The following is an 18617-nucleotide window of genomic DNA, read 5'->3' on the forward strand; positions in this document are numbered from 1 at the left end:
TAAAAAGTCTTTAATTTCTTTCTTTATTTCTTCCTTGACCAAGTTATCATTGAGTAGAGCATTTTTCAGTTTCCACGTGTATGCGAGCTTTCTGTTGTTTTTGTCCATGTAAAAGACGAGTCTTAGTCCATGGTGGTCTGATAGGGTACAAGGGATTATTTCAGTCTTTTTGTATCTGTTGAGGCCTGTTTTGTGGCCAATTATATGGTCTATTCTATTATATGGTCAGGTACCATGAGGTGCTGAGAAGAAGGTATATTGTTTTGTTTTAGGATGAAATGTTCTATAGATGTCAGTTAAGTCCAATTGGTTCATAACTTCTGTTAGTTTCATTGTGTCTCAGTTTAGTTTCTGTTTCCGTGATCTGTCCATAGCTGAGAGTGGGGTGTTGAAATATCCCACTATTGTTGTGTGAGGTGCAATGTATGCTTTAAGGTTTAGTAAAGTTTCTTTTATGTATGTGGGTGCCCTTGCATTTGGAGCATAGATGTTCAGAATTGCAAGTTCCTCTTGGTATATTTTTCCTTTGATGAATATGAAGTGTCCTTCTTTATCTTTTTTGATTACTTTTAGTTGAAAAACAATTTTATTTGATATTAGAATTGCTACTCCAGCTTGTTTTTTGGGGCCATTTGCTTGGAAGATTGTTTTCCAACCTTTTACTCTGAGGTAGTGTCTTTCGTTTTCACAAATGTACATTTCCTGTATGCAGCAAAATGTTGGGTCCTGTTTATGTATCCAATCTGATAATCTATGTCTTTTTATTGTAGAGTTGAGTCCATTGATATTAAGAGATATTAAGGAAAAATGAATGTTGTTTCCTGTTATTTTTGGTATTTGCAGTGGAATTATGTTTGTATACCTACCTTCTTTTAGCGTTGTTGGAAGATTACTTTCTTGCTTTTTCTAGGTTGTAGTTTCCCTCCTTTTGTTGGAGTTTTCCACCAATTATCCTTTGAAGGGCTGGATTTGTGGTAAGATATTGTGTAAATTTGGATTTGTCATGGAATATTTTGGTTTCTCCATCAATATTGATTGAGAGTTTTGCTGGGTATAGTAGTCTCGCTGGCATTTGTATTCTCTTAGGGCCTGTATGATATCAGTCCAGGATCTTCTGGCTTTTATAGTCTCTGGTGAGAAATCTGGTATAATTCTTATAGGTCTGCCGTTATATGTTACTTTGCCTTTTTCCCTTACTGCTTTTAGTATTTTTTCTTTGTTTTGTATATTTGATGTTTTGATTATTATGTGACAGGAGGTATTTCTTTTTTGGTCTATTCTATTTGGGGTTCTGTAGGCTTCTTGTATATTTAAGGACATCTCTTTCTTTAGGTTAGGGAAGTTTTCCTCTATAATTTTGTTGAAGATATTTACTGGTCCTTTAAGTTAGGAGTCTTCCCCCTCATCTATACCTATTATCCTTAGGTTTGGTCTTCTTATTGTGTCCTGGATTTCCTGGATGTTTTGTGTTAGGAGCTTTTTATATTTCACATTTTCTTTGACCGTTGTGTCTGTGTTTTCCAGGGTATCTTCTGCGCATGTGATTCTCTCTTCTATCTCTTGTATTCTGTTGGTGATGCTTGTGTCTATGACTCCTGATCTTTTTCCTAGGTTTTCTATCTCCAGGGTAGTCTCCCTTTGAGATTTCTTTATTGTTTGTACTTCAATTTTTAGATCCTGGACGGTTTTGCGTAATTTCTTCACCTGTTTGGTTGTGTTTTCTTGCATTTCTTCAAGGGCTTCTACCGTTTTACCTGAGTTCTCCTCAAATTCTTTGAAAGTGTTGTTTATGTCCTTTTTAAAGTCCTCCGTCATCATTATGAGAAGTGATTTTAATTCTGAATCCTGCTTTTCTGGTGTGATGTGGTGTTCAGGCCTTGCTATGGTGGGGGAACTGGTTTCTGGTGATGCCAAGTAACTTTGGTTTCTGTTGTTTACATTCTTATGCTTGCCTTTCGCCATTTGGTTAGCTATAGTGCTACTCGAACTCACTGGTTCTGACTGGAGTCTGCCTTTCCAGTTATCTTGGTTGTGTCAGAACTCCTCGAGGTCCGGATGACTCTATGATCCTGAGCTCCAGCTAGCTGCTCTGGGTACAGTGGCTCTTCTAGGATATTTCAGGATATGGTGTCTCCATGGTAGTAGACCAGATAGGTATTTGCTGCTCTGAATGTAGTTGTTCCTCTAGGATGCTTCAGGATATGGAATCCCCTGCTCTGCAGCTCTGTGGGCCGTGTCCTCTCTAGGATGCCTGCAGCTCTGTGGTCCTTGACTGCTCTTGGGTACCTCTGCAGCTCTGTGGTCCGTGACCTCCCTAGGGTGCCTCTGGACTCAGTTTTCAGAGGGGAGCAGATCGGCTGGGAGACTCCTCCAGTCACTGGTATGGGGGGGGGGGGAGGGAAAAAGTGGTTCTCCTCAGGGGCAGGGTCTCGATGCCAGGTGCCCTCTGGGGGCTCCCTACTGCCAGTTGTGCTTCTAAGGCCTAGGGCAGTGTGTGGGTTCTCCTACCTGCTGCTCTGTGGTCCGTGCCCTCCCTAGGGTGCCTCCGGACTCAGTTTCCAGAGGGGAGCAGATCAGCTGGGAGACTGGGAGACCAGCCACAGGTATCTGGGAGACCAGCCACAGGTATCTGGGCCAGGGTTCAGTCATCTTTAAATATAGCATCTGCGCACTTTTTGTCTGTTAATTCATTTATACCGTGTAGGTATTGATAAATGCTTTTCAGTTGTAAGCTGTTCAGTCATGTTCTGTTTTTTTGTTATTCAGTTTGAAATAGACGCAGTCTCATGGATTTAGTGTTTTTACTTGGTTTCATATCTTTGTTTTTGGTAGTAACCTGAAGTTATACATATGTGGAGTTGAGTGTGGTTGTGTAGTAGAATGACATGTTTGAGCACAGAGTAGAAAACTTGTCAGTCTACTCCAGGTTAATATTTTGCTTGGTATCATACAGTGTTTTGTTTATCTTCACCTCTTTCTATATTTTTTTATATAAGCAACAGTATATATTTAGTTATTTCACAATCACAGAATGATGGACTTCAAAGTTTAAAGTATTAAAGATATCAGTGTACATTTATTCATTTTAAAACTTGTCTGTTTTTGCCTAAAGATTTTAAGTTTTGTTTTACCACTCTATGGCAGGTATGGGATGGCACCAGGATGAAGATTCCCTCTTGGAGAGTCTGCATACAAGAGGTTGCTTTTGAAGGTGACTTAAGTCACATTCTGCGCCTACAGAATCTGGTGGTGGACATTGTCGTGTATGATAATCATGTCCACGTGGCAAAATCCCTAAAGGTGATGTGTACTAAAAAGATGCATGCTGATTCCTTTCTATGTCCTTTTTAGTTGTACATTTTGTTCATATAATTATGTTTGTGGATATTATTTAGGATCTAGTAATCAACTTCAAACAAATTTACTTGTTTTCAACTTTTTTTAAAGGTAGTTGGCTTTTATTTTTCAACAAATATATATATATATATATATATATATATATATATATATATATATATGACTTTCATATAAATAAAAAAAGGGTAAAATGAGTTGCAGTGTTAACTGAGCCAACACTCAGCATCTATGTACAAAAGACACAAATAGAGTGAAGTAGATATCTCAGTGAGTAAAGGCACTGGCCATACAAACCTGGAGCCCAAGTAAGAACCAAATGTTCATATTTTCAACTTGAGTGCTTCTACAGTAAGACAGGAGGTGGAGAGAAGAGACTATTCTAGAGCTCTCTGGCCAGCTGACAGGAAAGGAAGACTGCTTCCAAACTAAAATATAAGTGAACCTAGTTCTAAATTATCTTCTGACTTTCACAAATGTACCATGGTATCTACATAGTCATATTCATCCATACTCACACAGTAATTCACACAAGCACACAAGAGCATATATGAAAGTGCACATACATTTAACTTATATACCCACACTAATTAATACAACCACCTTAAAATTTAAAAAGAATAGATAAATTGGTTTGAAGCCACAGTGTTGTTACCTTATGTATTAAATCTGTTAATTCTATCATACTTTACATCATCAATTGCTCTGGATAACACAGAAGGTCAATATTTAGAGATACCTGATAATATTTTTCTAAGAATTCTGAGTCAAATAGAAATCTGGATTTGAAATTAACCTTTGTATAATAATTTGGAATTTCATTTAAAAACTCTTTAAATTTTATAGTATTCTTTTTTTTTTTTTTTTAAAGAATTTATTTATTTATTTTGTGTAAGTACACTGTAGCTGTCTTCAGACACCCATATGAGGGCATCAGATCTCATTATGGATGGTTATGAGCCACCATGTGGTTGCTGGGATTTGAGCTCATGACCTCTGGAAGAGCAGTCAGTGCTCTTAACCACTGAGCCATCTCACCAGCCCAATTTTATAGTATTCGTAAGAGGGAATTTTGAAAGATTTTTAAGAATTTAAGTTATAAAGGTAAATCATTAGCAATATTTTTCTTTTTTTTTTTAATTTTATTTTTTTAATTTTTTTTTCTTTTTTAAAATTCTTTATTGGATATTTTATTTACATTTCAGATGCCATCCCCTTTCCCATACCCCCTTCTCCTTTTTGCTTTTATACAATTTTTTTAATGTCAACCAAAGGCTTTATGAGTTTGGTAATGCTCAATATCAATCAGAAGTGTAACCTAATACCCAATCTAGATACATCAACTAAATTTGACTGGCGGAGACATGTGAATATCCGCCTCTATGTCTGGCCCTCTTTCTTTTTCTCTCTCTCTCTTTTTTTTTTTTTTTAATTAGATATTTTATTTACACTTCAGATGGCATCCCCTATCCCCATTCCCCCCAACCCCCCTTGGGAAACCCCTGTCCCATGCCCTCTTTTCCTTTTTGCATTTATACATTTTTTTTTTTTTTAAAAAAATGTTAATCATAGGCTTTATAAGTTTAGAATTGTTCAATCAGAGGTGTAACCCACTGACCGACCTAGATATAACAACTATCTTTGACTGGTGGAGATACATGAATATCTGCCTCCCTGTCTCCCCCCTCTTTCTCTCTTTCATCACCTAGCTTCTCCTCTCCTTCTTCTTCTCTTCTTCTTACTCCTTTTCTTCCTCTCAGTACTCCTCCTACCTTAGCTCCTCCTACACATCACCCTTCCTGTTAAAATGAAACTTTTCTCTCAAACTACAATTAGAGCATAATTATGCCAATTTGTACCAGTGAGGTACAGGATAGTCCTAATACCCAGTCCATCCTTTTGTTGACTAACCAGCTCCTCTGTCATCTATTCTAACTAGAACATTTAGTTCTGAACCTGGCTTTAGGATGAATGTCAGCTGATGACCATCCACTCAAATCTTTTCTCTTAAGGTCAATAGCTATATGTTTTCAACCCCATCAGAAATCCAGAATGACTGAGTTAACTATAATTGTGGGAAGCACAAATTGTAGTTTCTAAAACTTAGCCAATTTATAGAGACCTCTGACCACCTGGACACTCGCTCTACTTCAGAACGTTGGAGCATCTGTTCTTCTGCCATTCAAGTTTCCTCTGTTGAGAATTCTTTGTTTAGCTCTGTACCCCATGTTTTAATAGGGTTATTTGGTTGTCTGGAGTCTAATTTCTTGAATTCTTTGTATATATTGGATATTAGCCCTCTATTGGATGCAGGATCGGTAAAGATCTTTTCCCGATCTGTTGGTTATCATTTTGTCCTATTGACAGTGTCCTTTGCTTTACAGAAGCTTTGCAATTTTATGAGGCCCCATTTGTCAATTCTTGATCTTAGAGCATAAGCCATTGGTGTTCTATTCAAGAACTTTTCCCTTGTGCCCAAGTATTCCAAACTTTCTTTTGTTAGTTTCAGTGTATCTGGTTCTATGTGAAGGTCCTTTATCTATTTGTACTTGAGATAACAAGGAGATAAGAAAGGATCAACTTGCATTCTTCTACATGCTGATCTTCAGTTGAACCAGCACCATTTGTTGAAAATGATGTCCTTTTCCCACTGAACGGTTTTAGCTCCTTTGTGAAAGATCAGGTGACAAAGATCAAGTGACAGACATCAAGTGTGGGGGTTCATTTCTGAGTATTCAATTCTATTCCATTGATCTTCCTTCCTGTCTCCCTACCAATACCATGCAGATTTTATCACTATTGCTCTGTAGTACAGCTTGAGGTCAGGGATGGTGATTCCCCCAGGAGTTCTTTTATTGTTGAGAATAGTTTTTGCTATCCTAGGTTTTTTGTTATTCCAAATGAATTTGAGAATTTCTCTTTCTAATTCTGTGAAGAATTGAGTTGGAATTTTAATGGGGATTGCAATGAATCTGTAGATTGCTTTTGGCAAGATGGCCACTTTTACTATATTAATCCTGCCAATCCACAAGCATGGGAGATCTTTCCATCTTCTGAGATTTTCTTCGATTTCTTTCTTCAGAGACTTGAAATTCTTGTCATACAGATTTTTCAGTTGCTTGGTTAGATTCACAGTAAGGTATTTTATATTATTTGTGACTATTTTGAAGGGTGTCATTTGCCTAATTTCTTTCTCAGCCTATCTATCTTTTGAGTAGAGGAAGGCTACTGATATTTTTGAGTGAATTTTATATCCAGCCACTTTGCTGAAGTTGTTTATCAGGTTTAGGAGTTCTGTGGTGGAAGTTTTAAGGTCAGTTAAGTATATCATATCATCTGCAAATAGTAACATTTTAACTTCTTTCTTTCCAATTTGTATCCCCTTGACCTACTTTTGTTGTCTAATTGCTCTGGCTAGGACTTCCAGTACCTATTCAATATATTCAATAATATTGAATAGGTAGGAAGAATGTGGGCAGCCTTGTCTAAACCCTGATTTTAGTGGGATTATTTCAATTTTCTCTCCATTTAGTTTTATGTTGGCTACTGGTTTGCTGTATATTGCTTTTTTTTTCTTTGTTTTTTTGTTTTTTTTTGTTTGTTTGTTTGTTTTTTTTTGTTTTTTGTTTTTTCCGAGACAGGGTTTCTCTGTGTAGCCCTGGCTGTCCTGGAACTTACTCTGTAGACCAGACTGGCCTCAAACTCAGAAATCCTCCTGCCTCTGCCTCTCAAGTGCTGAGATTATATGCATGCACCACCACTGCCCAGCTATATAGGCTGTATATTGCTTTTAATATGTTTATGTATGGGCCTTGAATTCCTGAACTTTTTAAGACTTTTACCATGAAGGGATGTTGAATTTTGTCAAATGCTTTCTTAGCATCTAGTGAGCTGATCATGTGTTTTTTTTTCCTTGAGTTTGTTTATATAGTGGATTATGTTCATGGATTTCCATATATTGAACCATCCCTGCATTCCTGGGATAAAGCCTATTTGATCATGATAGATGATTGTTTTGATGTGTTCTTGGATTCTGTTTTTGAAAATTTTATTGAGTATTTTTGCATCGATATTCATAAGAGAGATTGGTCTGAAGTTCTCTTTCCTTGTTGTGTCTTTGTGTGGTTTAGATATGAGCACAATTCTGGCTTTATAGAACAAACTGGGTAGTGTTCCTTCTGCTTATATTTTGTGGAATATTTTGAAGAGAATTGGTATTAGCTCTTTTTTGAAGGTCTGATAGAATTCTGCACTAAAACCATCTTGTCCTGGGCTTTTTTTTGCTAGGGATACTTTTAATGACTGCTGCTATTTCTGTAGGGATTATGGGACTTTTTAGATGGTTTGTCTGCTTCTGATTTAACTTTGGTACCTGGTATCTGTCTAGAATTGTCCATTTCATCCAGAGTTTTCAGTTTTGTTGAGTATTGGCTTTTATAGTAAGATCTGATGATTTTTTTGAATTTACTCTGATTTCTGTTGTTATGTCTTTCTTTTCAGTTCTAGTTTTATTAATTTGGATACTGTCTCTGTGCCCTCAGGTTAGTCTGGCTAAAGGTTTATCTATGGTTGTTAATTTTCTTTAAGAACCAGCTCCTGGTTTTGTTGATACTTTGTACAGTTCTTTTTGTTTCTACTTGGTTGATTTCAACCCTGAGTTTGATTTCTTCCTGCTGTATACTCTTAGATGTATTTGCTTCTTTTTGTTCTAGAGCTTTCAGGTGTGCTGTCAAGTTGCTAGTGTACACTCTCTCCAGTTTCTTTGTGTAGGCATCTAAAGCTATGTGTTTTCCTTTTAGCACTGCTTTCATTGTATCCCATAAGCTTTGGTATGACGAGCCTTCATTTTCATTAAATTCTAAAAAGTCTTGAATTTCTTTCTTAATTTTTTCCTTGACCAAGTTATCATTGAGTAGAGTTTCCATGTGTATGTGGGGTTTCCATTGTTTTTGTTATTATTTTTTTTTATTATTATTTTTGTTATTATTGTAGACCAGCCTTAGTCCATGATGATTTGATAGGATGCAAGGGATTATTTCAATCTTTTTGTATCTGTTGAGGCCTGTTTTGTGACCAATTATATGGTCTATTTTGGAGAAGGTACCATGAGGTGCTGAGAAAAAGGTATATTCTTTTATTTTAGCATGAAATGTTCTATATGTATCTGTTACTTCCATTTAGTTCATAACTTCTATTAGTTTTACTATGTCTCTGTTTAGTTAATGTTTTCATGATCTGTCCATTGCTGAGAATTGGGCATTGATGTCCCTCAGTATTATTCTGTGAGGTGCAATTTGTGCTTTGAGCTTTAGTAAGGTTTCTTTTATGAATGTGGGTGCCCTTGCATTTGGAGCATAGATATTCAGAATTGAGAGTTCATCTTGGTAGTTTTTTTTTTTTTTTTTTTTTTTTTTTTTTTTTGGTGAGTATAAGTGTCCTTCTTTATCGAGTTTCTCATCCTAGCTTCCTTGAAGCCAGGCTTCCACTAGCAGTCTTCAGATGAAGATGTTGAACTCTCAGCTTCGCTTATATCATGTCTGCCTGGATGCTGCTGTGTTTCCACTTTGGTGATAAACTGAACCTCTGAACCTGTAAGCCAGCCCCAATTAAATGTTGTCCTTATAAGAGTTGTCTTGGTCATGGTGTGTATTCACAGCAGTAAAACCCTAACTAACACAGAGTTTGGTTCCAGGAGTGGAGTATTGCTGTGCTAGGCCTAACCATGCTTTTGTTTGGAAGAATGTGTATTTAGATACTTTAGATTTCAAAAGCCTTGGAATGCTTTAAGTAGAGCTTAATGAGCTATCCTAGAAGGAATATGGAAGTCTTTATTGCTGTGAGTGATTTGAATTATGTTAATCTGGCCCAAGAGTGGAGAGGAATTTCAGTATGTGACCTAGAGATTTTTTTTTTGTGGTTTTTTGTTGAATAGTGTGGCTGCTTTTCCCCCTTATATGAAGAGTCTACCTTAAGAAAGAGATTTATATTAATTGCATTAACAAAGGATCTCTCAAACACCCATCATAGTGTTTTCTGGTTAATTCTCATGAAGACCATTTTGAATAATAAGCTTAGAAAGGAAAAATATAAAATACATGGTTTGAGTATTAAAGGTGAAGGAAGTGAAATGGACTTGAATTCTGTGTTCAAGATATTACATTGAATTAAGGGAGTGGTTACCTTGGGGCAAGATTCCACCCAGCTAAGTTTAGGTCTAGGCATGGTAGAACAAGCCTTTAATTCCAGGAGGCAAAGACAAGCAGAATTTCGAGTTCAAGAGCAGCCTAGAACAGAGCAAGTTCTAGGTGAAGAGAAACTTAAATTCAGGTATAGTGGACCACATATTTAATCCCAGTGCTCAGGAGACAGGCATGCAGATCTCTGAGTTCAAAGTCAGTCTACAGATCAAGTTCCAGGATAGCCAGGCTTAAGCAGTGAAGGATTTGGAAAGCAGAAAGCTATTGATAATGTAATAGAACAGGGGGCTTTGTTCCAGCTCTTGTAAACAGCAGAACTCGGCAGCTTTGATCATGTGGCTCTGGCTGGTTAAGGTTACTACTACCTCCTATTGGTTATAAACCTTTCAAGAATCAGAAATTTTTATTAGATCCCTTTTCTGAAATCATCTTTTAAAATATCTTTCAGATAGGAAGCTTCCTTAGAATCTACAATCTTTATACCAAACTTCAGCCAGTTAATTCAGAGTCCACAACTTCTTTGGTAAGACTCCAGTTTCATCTTCATGGAGGAACCAGCTATGGACGTGGGATCAGAGTCTTACCAGAAAGTAACTCTGACGTGGATCAGCTGAAAAAGTGAGTATTTTATATCCCTGCTTAAAAAATGTAAATGTGATAATCATTAGGTTAGTGTACAAGGTAGCATACTGGGATGTGTGAGGTATTTGTCTTTTCTTGTTTCTCCTCTTTGCCTTGCTGAGAGTATAACTGGGACTCTAGTACCTGCTAGGCAGCCTAGACCATGAATCTACTGAGCCCAATCTAGGCAGACAGGACCACATGAATATATCTCTGTAGACTTGTCTCCATGCCATCCCCCCTGTCTGTTTTCAGTGAGTACCATGCACAGAGAAAGGTACACCATGTGGATTCTACAAAAAAAATATCCCATGGATCTTCAAAGAGAAAACATGCCATTCTATAAACTAAACTAAAAATCACTGTCAAGTTACTTCAATTGCTTTTAACATGAAGTTTCTATTTTATTAGCTCAATATAATTGTAATTCACAATGTGTCAGCATATTATTTCACTTTTCTAGTCTTCTTTCTTAATTAAAATTTTTTCCATACAATATATTTTGATAATATTATTTACTCTCAGACCCCTCCTACTTTCTTACCTACCCAACTAAAATCTAAAAGTCACGAATCAAAACAAGAAATCAAAACAAAAAAATACAAGAAGAAAATAAATGCTATAGAAAATAACAAAACAAATTATACCAATAAATAAATAAATAAATAAATAAATAAATAAATAAATAAATAAATAAATGTAAATGGAGTTTCTTTTACATGGACTAGCTACGCCTGGCCCAGGGTCCTGTCCTAGAGTGCAGTTGACATACCTAGTTACACTCTGTTGTAGAAAACTTGTTTTTTTCTTCCTCAACAGGTATCAGTTATAAATAGCTTTTTGGTTCCATCTGAGATTTTCTGTCAACTTTCTCTTCTCATTGCTGAGATTTTGTCTAGTTTAAACATGTGCAGGTCTTATATGTGCTGTCATATATAGTCTGTGAGGTGATGTGTGCACCAGTCTTGTTGTTTCTGTTCCCTTGGAGTCACTCGCCACCTCTGGCTCTTACAGTCTTTCTGCTTCCTCTCTTGCATGTAATCTGAGCCTTGACATGAGGGGTTTGATTTAGGCCTGACTACTCCAAAGTTTGTTAGTTAACTCTGCACATTGTCAAGTTGTGGTCTTTTTATGAATAATCATCTACTGTAAGAAGAAGGTTCCCTGATGGGCTTGTGTGATGTTCTGCTCTGGGTATAAACATATAAAAATAACTTTATTGCTAGGTTTCTTTAACGGAATCATCATAGTTTTTTCCATAGGGCCTATGATCTATGTAGTCTTTGGTTCTTGGGCACTTTATCAGTGTAATGGATGGGCCATCATCTTATAGAATAGACACTAAATACAATTTTTAAAAATAGATAGTTATCCCTATAACATTTGTGCTAAAAATGCACCAACTTATGTTGTTGGCAGGTGTCTGTTGTATGTTGTCTTGACCTCATATTGAGTTGTTCAGTTTCAATGAGTTTATAAGCATTTTTTTTGTTTCTATTGTTTATATTCAACTTTCATCCATACTGGTCAGATTAGATACGGGGTATTATTTCATTTTTTTGAAAATGCTGAGACTTGGTTTTTGTTGTAACATGTGGTTAGTTTTGGAGAAAGTTCCATGGACTGCTTAAGACAAAGTGTGTTCTTTAGTGTTGGGATGCAATGTTTTGTAAAATGCATTTGTTTTATCACATTATTTGAGTCCAATATTTTTTGTTTACTTTTTATATAAATTACTTGTCTATTGTGAAGAATGAGGTATTGAAGTTACCCATTATTAGAGTGTGAAGGTCAATGTGTTACTTCAGCTATAGTAGTGTTTCTTTTATGAACTTGAGTGCCCTTATGCTTAATGCATAAATGTTTAGAATTGCAGTGTCCTCTTGGTGGATTTTTTTCCTGTGAGTATGAAAGTTTCTTCCTTTATCTTCTGCTTACTTTTACTTTGAAGTCTATATTGTCACATACTTTCTTAGTTTCTTTTGCTTGGAGTACCTTTTCCCATTCTTTTGTTTGAAGTGATAATCTACCCTTGACATTAAGTGTGTTTTTTGGATTCAGAAACAAATGGATCCTGTTTTTTAATCTAGTCGGTTAGTCTGTGGCATTTTATTGAGGAAAGTTAATATGGAGTTATTAATAAGCAGGATTTGTTAATTCTTGCTTTTTTTTTTTTTTTTGTGGTTGTGATGTGGGGTCACCCTTGGTTTAGAGTAATTCCTGAAATTATTTATTCCTTGTAACGTTTTGAACATAGTTAGCCTTCTCTTCTGACTAAAATTTTTGTTCTAGTCTCTTCCATTGTCAGGGATTATGGCATAGAAATTGCTTAAACTTGTTTTTATTGTGGAATGTCTTTCTCTATCTATTGTGATTGATAGTTTCACTGAGTACAGTAGTCTGTGCTGATATCCTTGATCCAGGTCCTGCCTTTTAGAATCTTTATTGAAAAGTCTGTTGTTGTTCTAGTAGCTCTGCCTTTATGTGATTCTTGATCTTTTTCCCTTCTAGTCTTTAATATTTTTTTTCATTCTGTTCATTTAGAATTTTAATTATTCTGTATCACAGGGAGTTTCTTTTCAGGTCATATCTATGTGAACTATATGCTTTTTATACTTCTACAGACATCTCTTACTTTAAATTGGGAAATTTTCTGTTAATATTTTGTTGAAAAAATTATGTCTTATTCATATATTCCTAATATTCATGGATTTGGTCTTTTCATTATGTTCTGGCTTGGTGGATGTTTTGTGCCTGGGTTTTCTTCTTTTGACTGATCTACCCATTTTTTAAAGAATGAAATTTCTCTCTTTTCTATGTCTCGTATTGAGTTGTTGAGGCTTACCTGAGAGATTTTTGTTCTACATCCCTAGCTTTTTTTTTTTTTTTTCCAGTTTTGTTTCAGTTAGGGTTTTCTTTAGTGATTATCTCTGTTAAATTCTACTTTTATGTCTTAAATTATTATCATTATTTCAGCTGTATTTTCACATTCTACTTTAGGGCATTTATTCATATCATCTTAGTGGTCTTTGAATGTATTCATGATTGCTATTTTAAGGTCCTTGTTTTATGCTTTGGCTAAATTACTTTTCTCAGAGCAGTAAGGTTGCTGCCTTCTGGAGAAAGATTATTATATCGGCTGTTCATATTTATGTTTTTACATTGTGACGTAGGCATCTAGAGTTATATTTGAGATGTTTCTTGGTATAGATATCTAGTTTTATCTTTGTTGTGTAGGTGTTCTGTTCTTTGGTCTCTTTTGCCCAATCTAACTCAGCTTCTAGAACTGAGACAAATTGTAAAGACAGCTGCCTGCCCATACCGCTCCAGTAAGTCAGGAAGTTGGAGCATCAGTTTTCAGCCTTCTGGCGGAGGATCATCTGACAGACCTTTGAAAAACAGGAATTATTAAGGACTAACTTATTCTTTCTCAGCAGAACTAAGCTGTCCTAACCTCCAACTTGTGTCCTCTCAAGAATGGTACAGGTCTGTAGGAAAGTTAGGCAATTTCTGCCCAGTGGCCACCTAGCCACCTCACCTGGAAGTAGAGACTCTCAATTTCTTCTTTGAATCCACAAAAGGGGAACTTCCAGGAGCAGAATTGTCTCAACAACAAAGGAATAAATAACATTAAATGTCACATTCTGTGGACTTCTAACATTTTTGAAAATCAACTTTCTATGGATAGTAATCTTAACTGTTGTCTGTTAAGTACCCTCAGCTATTTCTAATTAAATTATCTGAAAACACCCTAAAAATAAACTCAGAACCATGGATTTGCTGTTTGGCCCTTAACTCACAGGCTTAAACATCTCAGATCAGTTTGTAATGACATAGAAGGAGTGAGTCCAAGCCTTGTACTTTTAAAATTTTTGTATCAATAGAAGAAATTTATACCAATGATAATCTTGATTCTGTATCAAAATAAATTCTGTACCAAAATAAGAAATTATGACTTCATAACTATTATAAAGATTTCTACCAAATGCAATTATGGTTACACAATCAATTCTAGCTATTTCCTCTCTGTTCTAATTATGACCATTTCAACTTTCCTCAAAAAGACAACTAGAATAACCACCTCTCGTCCCCCAAGTCCAGAGAACTCGAGCAATGACTCTTCATAACTTCTTCAAGCTGAATATGGGCGTTGAGATATCTTTGAAAGGGAGGAGGAGAGGGAAATGGGGGAGTTGGTTGCCTTTAAGAAAGGCCACACCAATGTTTTAGTCTCTGACGTCTTGTGTCCTGACTGGATCTAGCTGAAAGCCCAAGAGATCAGGAGTTCAAAGCAGGTCAGTTCAGCATGTCTGCTGATGAGACTCACCAAGGCTGTATATACTGTAATATACAAATCATCAAGATACTAAAACTTGTTTTTGTTTGATTCTCTGGAATCTAGTCCTCTGGGGGTCTCCCTTCATCATATCTGATCCATAGAATTCTGGAAGGTGTATAGACACTAATCACGTTACCTAAAATCACAAAGAACAAACCTTTTTCCCAAATCATCATATCCTTGGGCCAGTAACCAGAAAAACCTTTATTTTGACCTCTCTCCCAGAGGAATAATATAACCACAAAACTCAAAATCACACCCATTTTGAAAATTAAAACAATCTAAAAGAAATGAAGTAAACTTAAATCCTGTATGTGTCTATTCTTAGGCTTTTTCTATTTTGCCCTGCCAGGAAACTAACCCAAAATTCCTGTGGAGTCCAAGTTCAAAGAATATGAATTATCCTGCAGACCTTATAATACCATCTTTAAAACAATTGACTCAAACTTCTGTCTCTACCTACTTATAAGCAGGGAACTTGTCAAACCAGGATTTTAACCCAAATTTCCTGTGGAGCCCTCATTAGAAAGAGTATGAATATCCTGTAAGACATAATAAAGCAATATCTTTATACCATCTGTAAAGCAATCAATTCAAACTTTCACTAATATCTGCCTATAGGACATAATTAGTTTTTACTTGTTAAGTTCTCTGCCTAGAGCAGCCATCCTGTTATATGATCTAACTGTTGTTCTCTCTACCTGGAGCTATAGTCTGTTGGTCTATGTCTTTTTATTGGAGAATTGTTAAGAGATAGTAAGGAAAAGTGATGGTTGCTTCCTGTTATTTTTGATGTTATTTTTATGTTTGTGTGGCTATCTTCTTTAGGGGTTGTTGAAAGAAGATTGCTGACTGGCATTTTCTACAGTGTTGTTTACCTCCTTGTGTTGGTGTTTTCCATCTATTATCCTTTGTAGGGCTTGATTTGTGGAAAGATATTGTATAAATTTGGTTTTGTCATGGAATATCTTGTTTATTCCATCTGTGGTGATTGAGAGTTTTGCTGGGTATAGTAGCCTGGGCTGGCTTTTGTGTTCTCTTAGTGTTTGTATGGCATCTGCCCAGGATCTTCTAGCTTTTATAGTCTCTGGTGAGAAGTCTGGTGAAATTCTGAAAGGTCTGCCTTTATATGTTACTTGACTTTTTCCCCTTACTGCTTTTAATATCCTTTCTTTGTTTTTGTGCATTCAGTGTTTTGACTATTATGTAATGGGAGGAATTTCTTTTCTGATCCAGTCTATTTGGAGTTCTGTAGACTCTTGTGTGTTTATGGGCATCTCTTTTGTTAGGTTAGGGAAGTTTTCTTCTATAATTTTGTTGAAGATATGTACTGGCCCTTTAAGTTTGGAATCTTCACTCTCTTCTATACCTATTATCCTTAAGTTTGGTCTTCTCATTGTATCCTGGATTTACTGGATGTTGTTGGGTTAGGAGATTTTTGCATTCTCTTTGACTTTTTTTTGTCAATGTTTTCTATGGTATCTGATGCACCTGAGATTCTCTCTTCTATCTCTTATATTCTGTTGGTGATGCTTGCATGTATGACTCCTAATCTCTTTTCTAGGTTTTCTATCTACAGGGTTATCTCCCTTTGTGATTTCTTTATTGTTTCTATTTCCATTTTTAGATTCTGGATGGTTTTGTTCAACCTGTTTGGTTATGTTTTCCTGTATTTCTTTAAGGGAATTTTGTATTTCCTCTTTAAGGGTTTCTACTTATTTACCTGTGTTCTCCTGTATTTCTTTAAGGGAATTATTTATACCCTTCTTAAAGTCCTCTATCATCATGATATGTGATTTTAAATCAGAGTCCTGGTTTTCTGGTGTGTTGGGATATCCAGGGCTCTCTGTGGTGGGAAAACTGGTTTCTGATGATACCAAGTAGCCTTGGTTAGTGTTGCTTATGTTCTTGTGCTTGCCTCTCGCCATCTGGTTATCTCTGTTGTTAGCTAGTCTTGCTGTCTCTGACTGTCCCTCCTTCAAGCCTGTGTGTCAGTACTCCTTGGAGACCATTTCTCTTTGGGAGGAGTTCGGGTATGGAGAGCTGTGACACAGGGTCAGCTCATGGTTGCAGACAGAAACTGGATGGATCCAGTCCCTTCCTGTTCCTTGGTTCTTGTGTCCTGAGGATTCTGGGCATCCCTCTGAGCAGAAACTTGTGCTCACAGGCATGTCCACATTCCTAGGAGACCAGCTCTCTCCCCGGCGATATTTGGGTATGGAGTGTTGTGGCACAGGAACAGCTCCGGGTACACACAGAAACCCAAGTGGCAGTATTCTAATTGCAAATGTTAGCGTTACATCCCCAGGCTTTTTGTTTGATTGTCTTTAAAGTTTGCCTCTGACTGAATCTTCCACTCTTACTTTTCTTTTTTTACTTTTTTTTATTTTGAGGGCATTAGAGTTTTTGGATAATCTAGTAAAAGCTGCAGGCCACTGACTAAATGGTAACAATTTTATAATTTTATGAACTGTATTTAGAGGGTTCAGCTGAACTACTGACTTTGTTATGCAACTTGACTTCATATTTTTCAATTTTAGAGCTTTAGAATCTGTAGATTTGGAAGCTATTCAGACCTCAGATGATACAGACAATGTGGAGAATTGTTTATCATCTTCAAGTAAGGACAATTTATAACATTGACATTTTACTTCATCATAATTTCATGAGCACAATTTTAATGTTTTTTTCCATGTTTTTTAAAAAATTCATACGTGTGTATATAGGTTGTGCATGTGTATTTTTATTAAAGTAACACCATAAACATCGGTCTTGCCCTATCCAAAACTAAGATTGCTTGACTTTTAAATATATAGTCACATTTTCAAATTAGAGTGACAATGATTACTTGGTTATGAACTTTGTGTAATGTTTCATATTCATTGAAAAAATGAATTTTTGAATGTTTGAATTTTCTAGGCCACTACTTTGCTTATCAGTTTCTAAAAGGATCAAATATTCCTTTATCTTAAGCAGACCATAGTTTTTGCTTATGCATTCTTGGACAAATAAGTCATCTAAATCTCTCAAAGGTATTCTTATAGAACTCAATGGAATTGTGTGTATGCTTTAGTATGTACTGTGTTCTGAGATTTATCTATGATAGAGTATGTGTCAGTAGCTCATAAGGCTGAGTGATACTGAGGGATGAATGAATTTCTAGTTAGAACACATGTTTCCTTTAATTGCTTAGAAGACTTCAATGTCTATCAAAACATCAGGTGAGTTTAAATATGAGCTTAATTTTAGCCTTTTTGTGTACCACTTACTCGTGTACTGTGAAGTACATACCTTTCATTATTAATTTTCAGTAGTGGCAAAACCATTTCTTAAAAACAAACAAAAAAATCATACTGTATTGTTTCCTGTCTTTTATCAACAGTCCCAGCATGGGTTGGTTTTAAGCTCTTGATGCTCTGTTAGTTTTTCAGTATTTAATCAGTACCATAGTTTCTTGATTACTATATCATGAAGCCATTTAGTATAAATGCACTAATGTTCTTGTCTTTCATGATCTTATTCAATATGCTAAATTCCTTACATTTCCCGTTAAAGAAAGGAGAGATGTTACCTATCAAATTTAGTGACTAACCCTGTGTAACTTTGGTTAGCCTTATGATGAATCTGCAAATAAACTGGGAGAAAAAGCCATTGGAGTATTTATTTAGCCTTTCTTCAGTATCTCTAGATAGACTTCTATAGTTTCAGTTTTACATTAAGTTTCTGAATCATATTTTGCAGAGCTATATGTATTATGTGATTCCTTTTTTCTTCCTGTAGGCTCTGAATCAGACTTAGTTTCCCTGTGTGAGGTGGAAAGATGTCAACATCTCTATGCTACAAGTAAGACCTTTTCCAGTGTAGTCACCAACATATAGATACCTGTCTGTGCATTTCTGGGCCAATCCCATCATACTCATCAGTGTCAGTAGATCCTCCTGGGGACTCAATGTTTGTATTTAGCTTTTATTCTCATGCCTCATCCTACAGTGGTGTAAGATAGAACTCATACATATGCATTTCTCTATATGTATTTAAGTTAACATACTATTAAAATTTATAAAATTCATGGCATCAGGTGTATTGTTAGCTTAATGGTATAACTT

At 36.0% G+C, this 18617-nt stretch overlaps 1 protein-coding gene across 1 annotated transcript in view; it reads left to right on the plus strand.

Moving 5' to 3' along the window:
- The window catches only part of LOC117717516 (protection of telomeres protein 1-like), a 62452-nt gene that overhangs the window by 24289 nt on the left and 19546 nt on the right, over positions 1-18617 (plus strand). Inside the window, exons 6-9 of the mRNA XM_034514737.2 lie at positions 3145-3300; positions 10000-10169; positions 17052-17131; positions 18292-18354. Coding sequence (XP_034370628.1) covers positions 3145-3300; positions 10000-10169; positions 17052-17131; positions 18292-18354 — 469 coding nt within the window. The remainder of the gene's footprint in view (positions 1-3144; positions 3301-9999; positions 10170-17051; positions 17132-18291; positions 18355-18617) is intronic.

Source organism: Arvicanthis niloticus, chromosome 12 (assembly GCF_011762505.2).
Source record: "Arvicanthis niloticus isolate mArvNil1 chromosome 12, mArvNil1.pat.X, whole genome shotgun sequence".
Classification (NCBI taxonomy): domain Eukaryota; kingdom Metazoa; phylum Chordata; class Mammalia; order Rodentia; family Muridae; genus Arvicanthis; species Arvicanthis niloticus.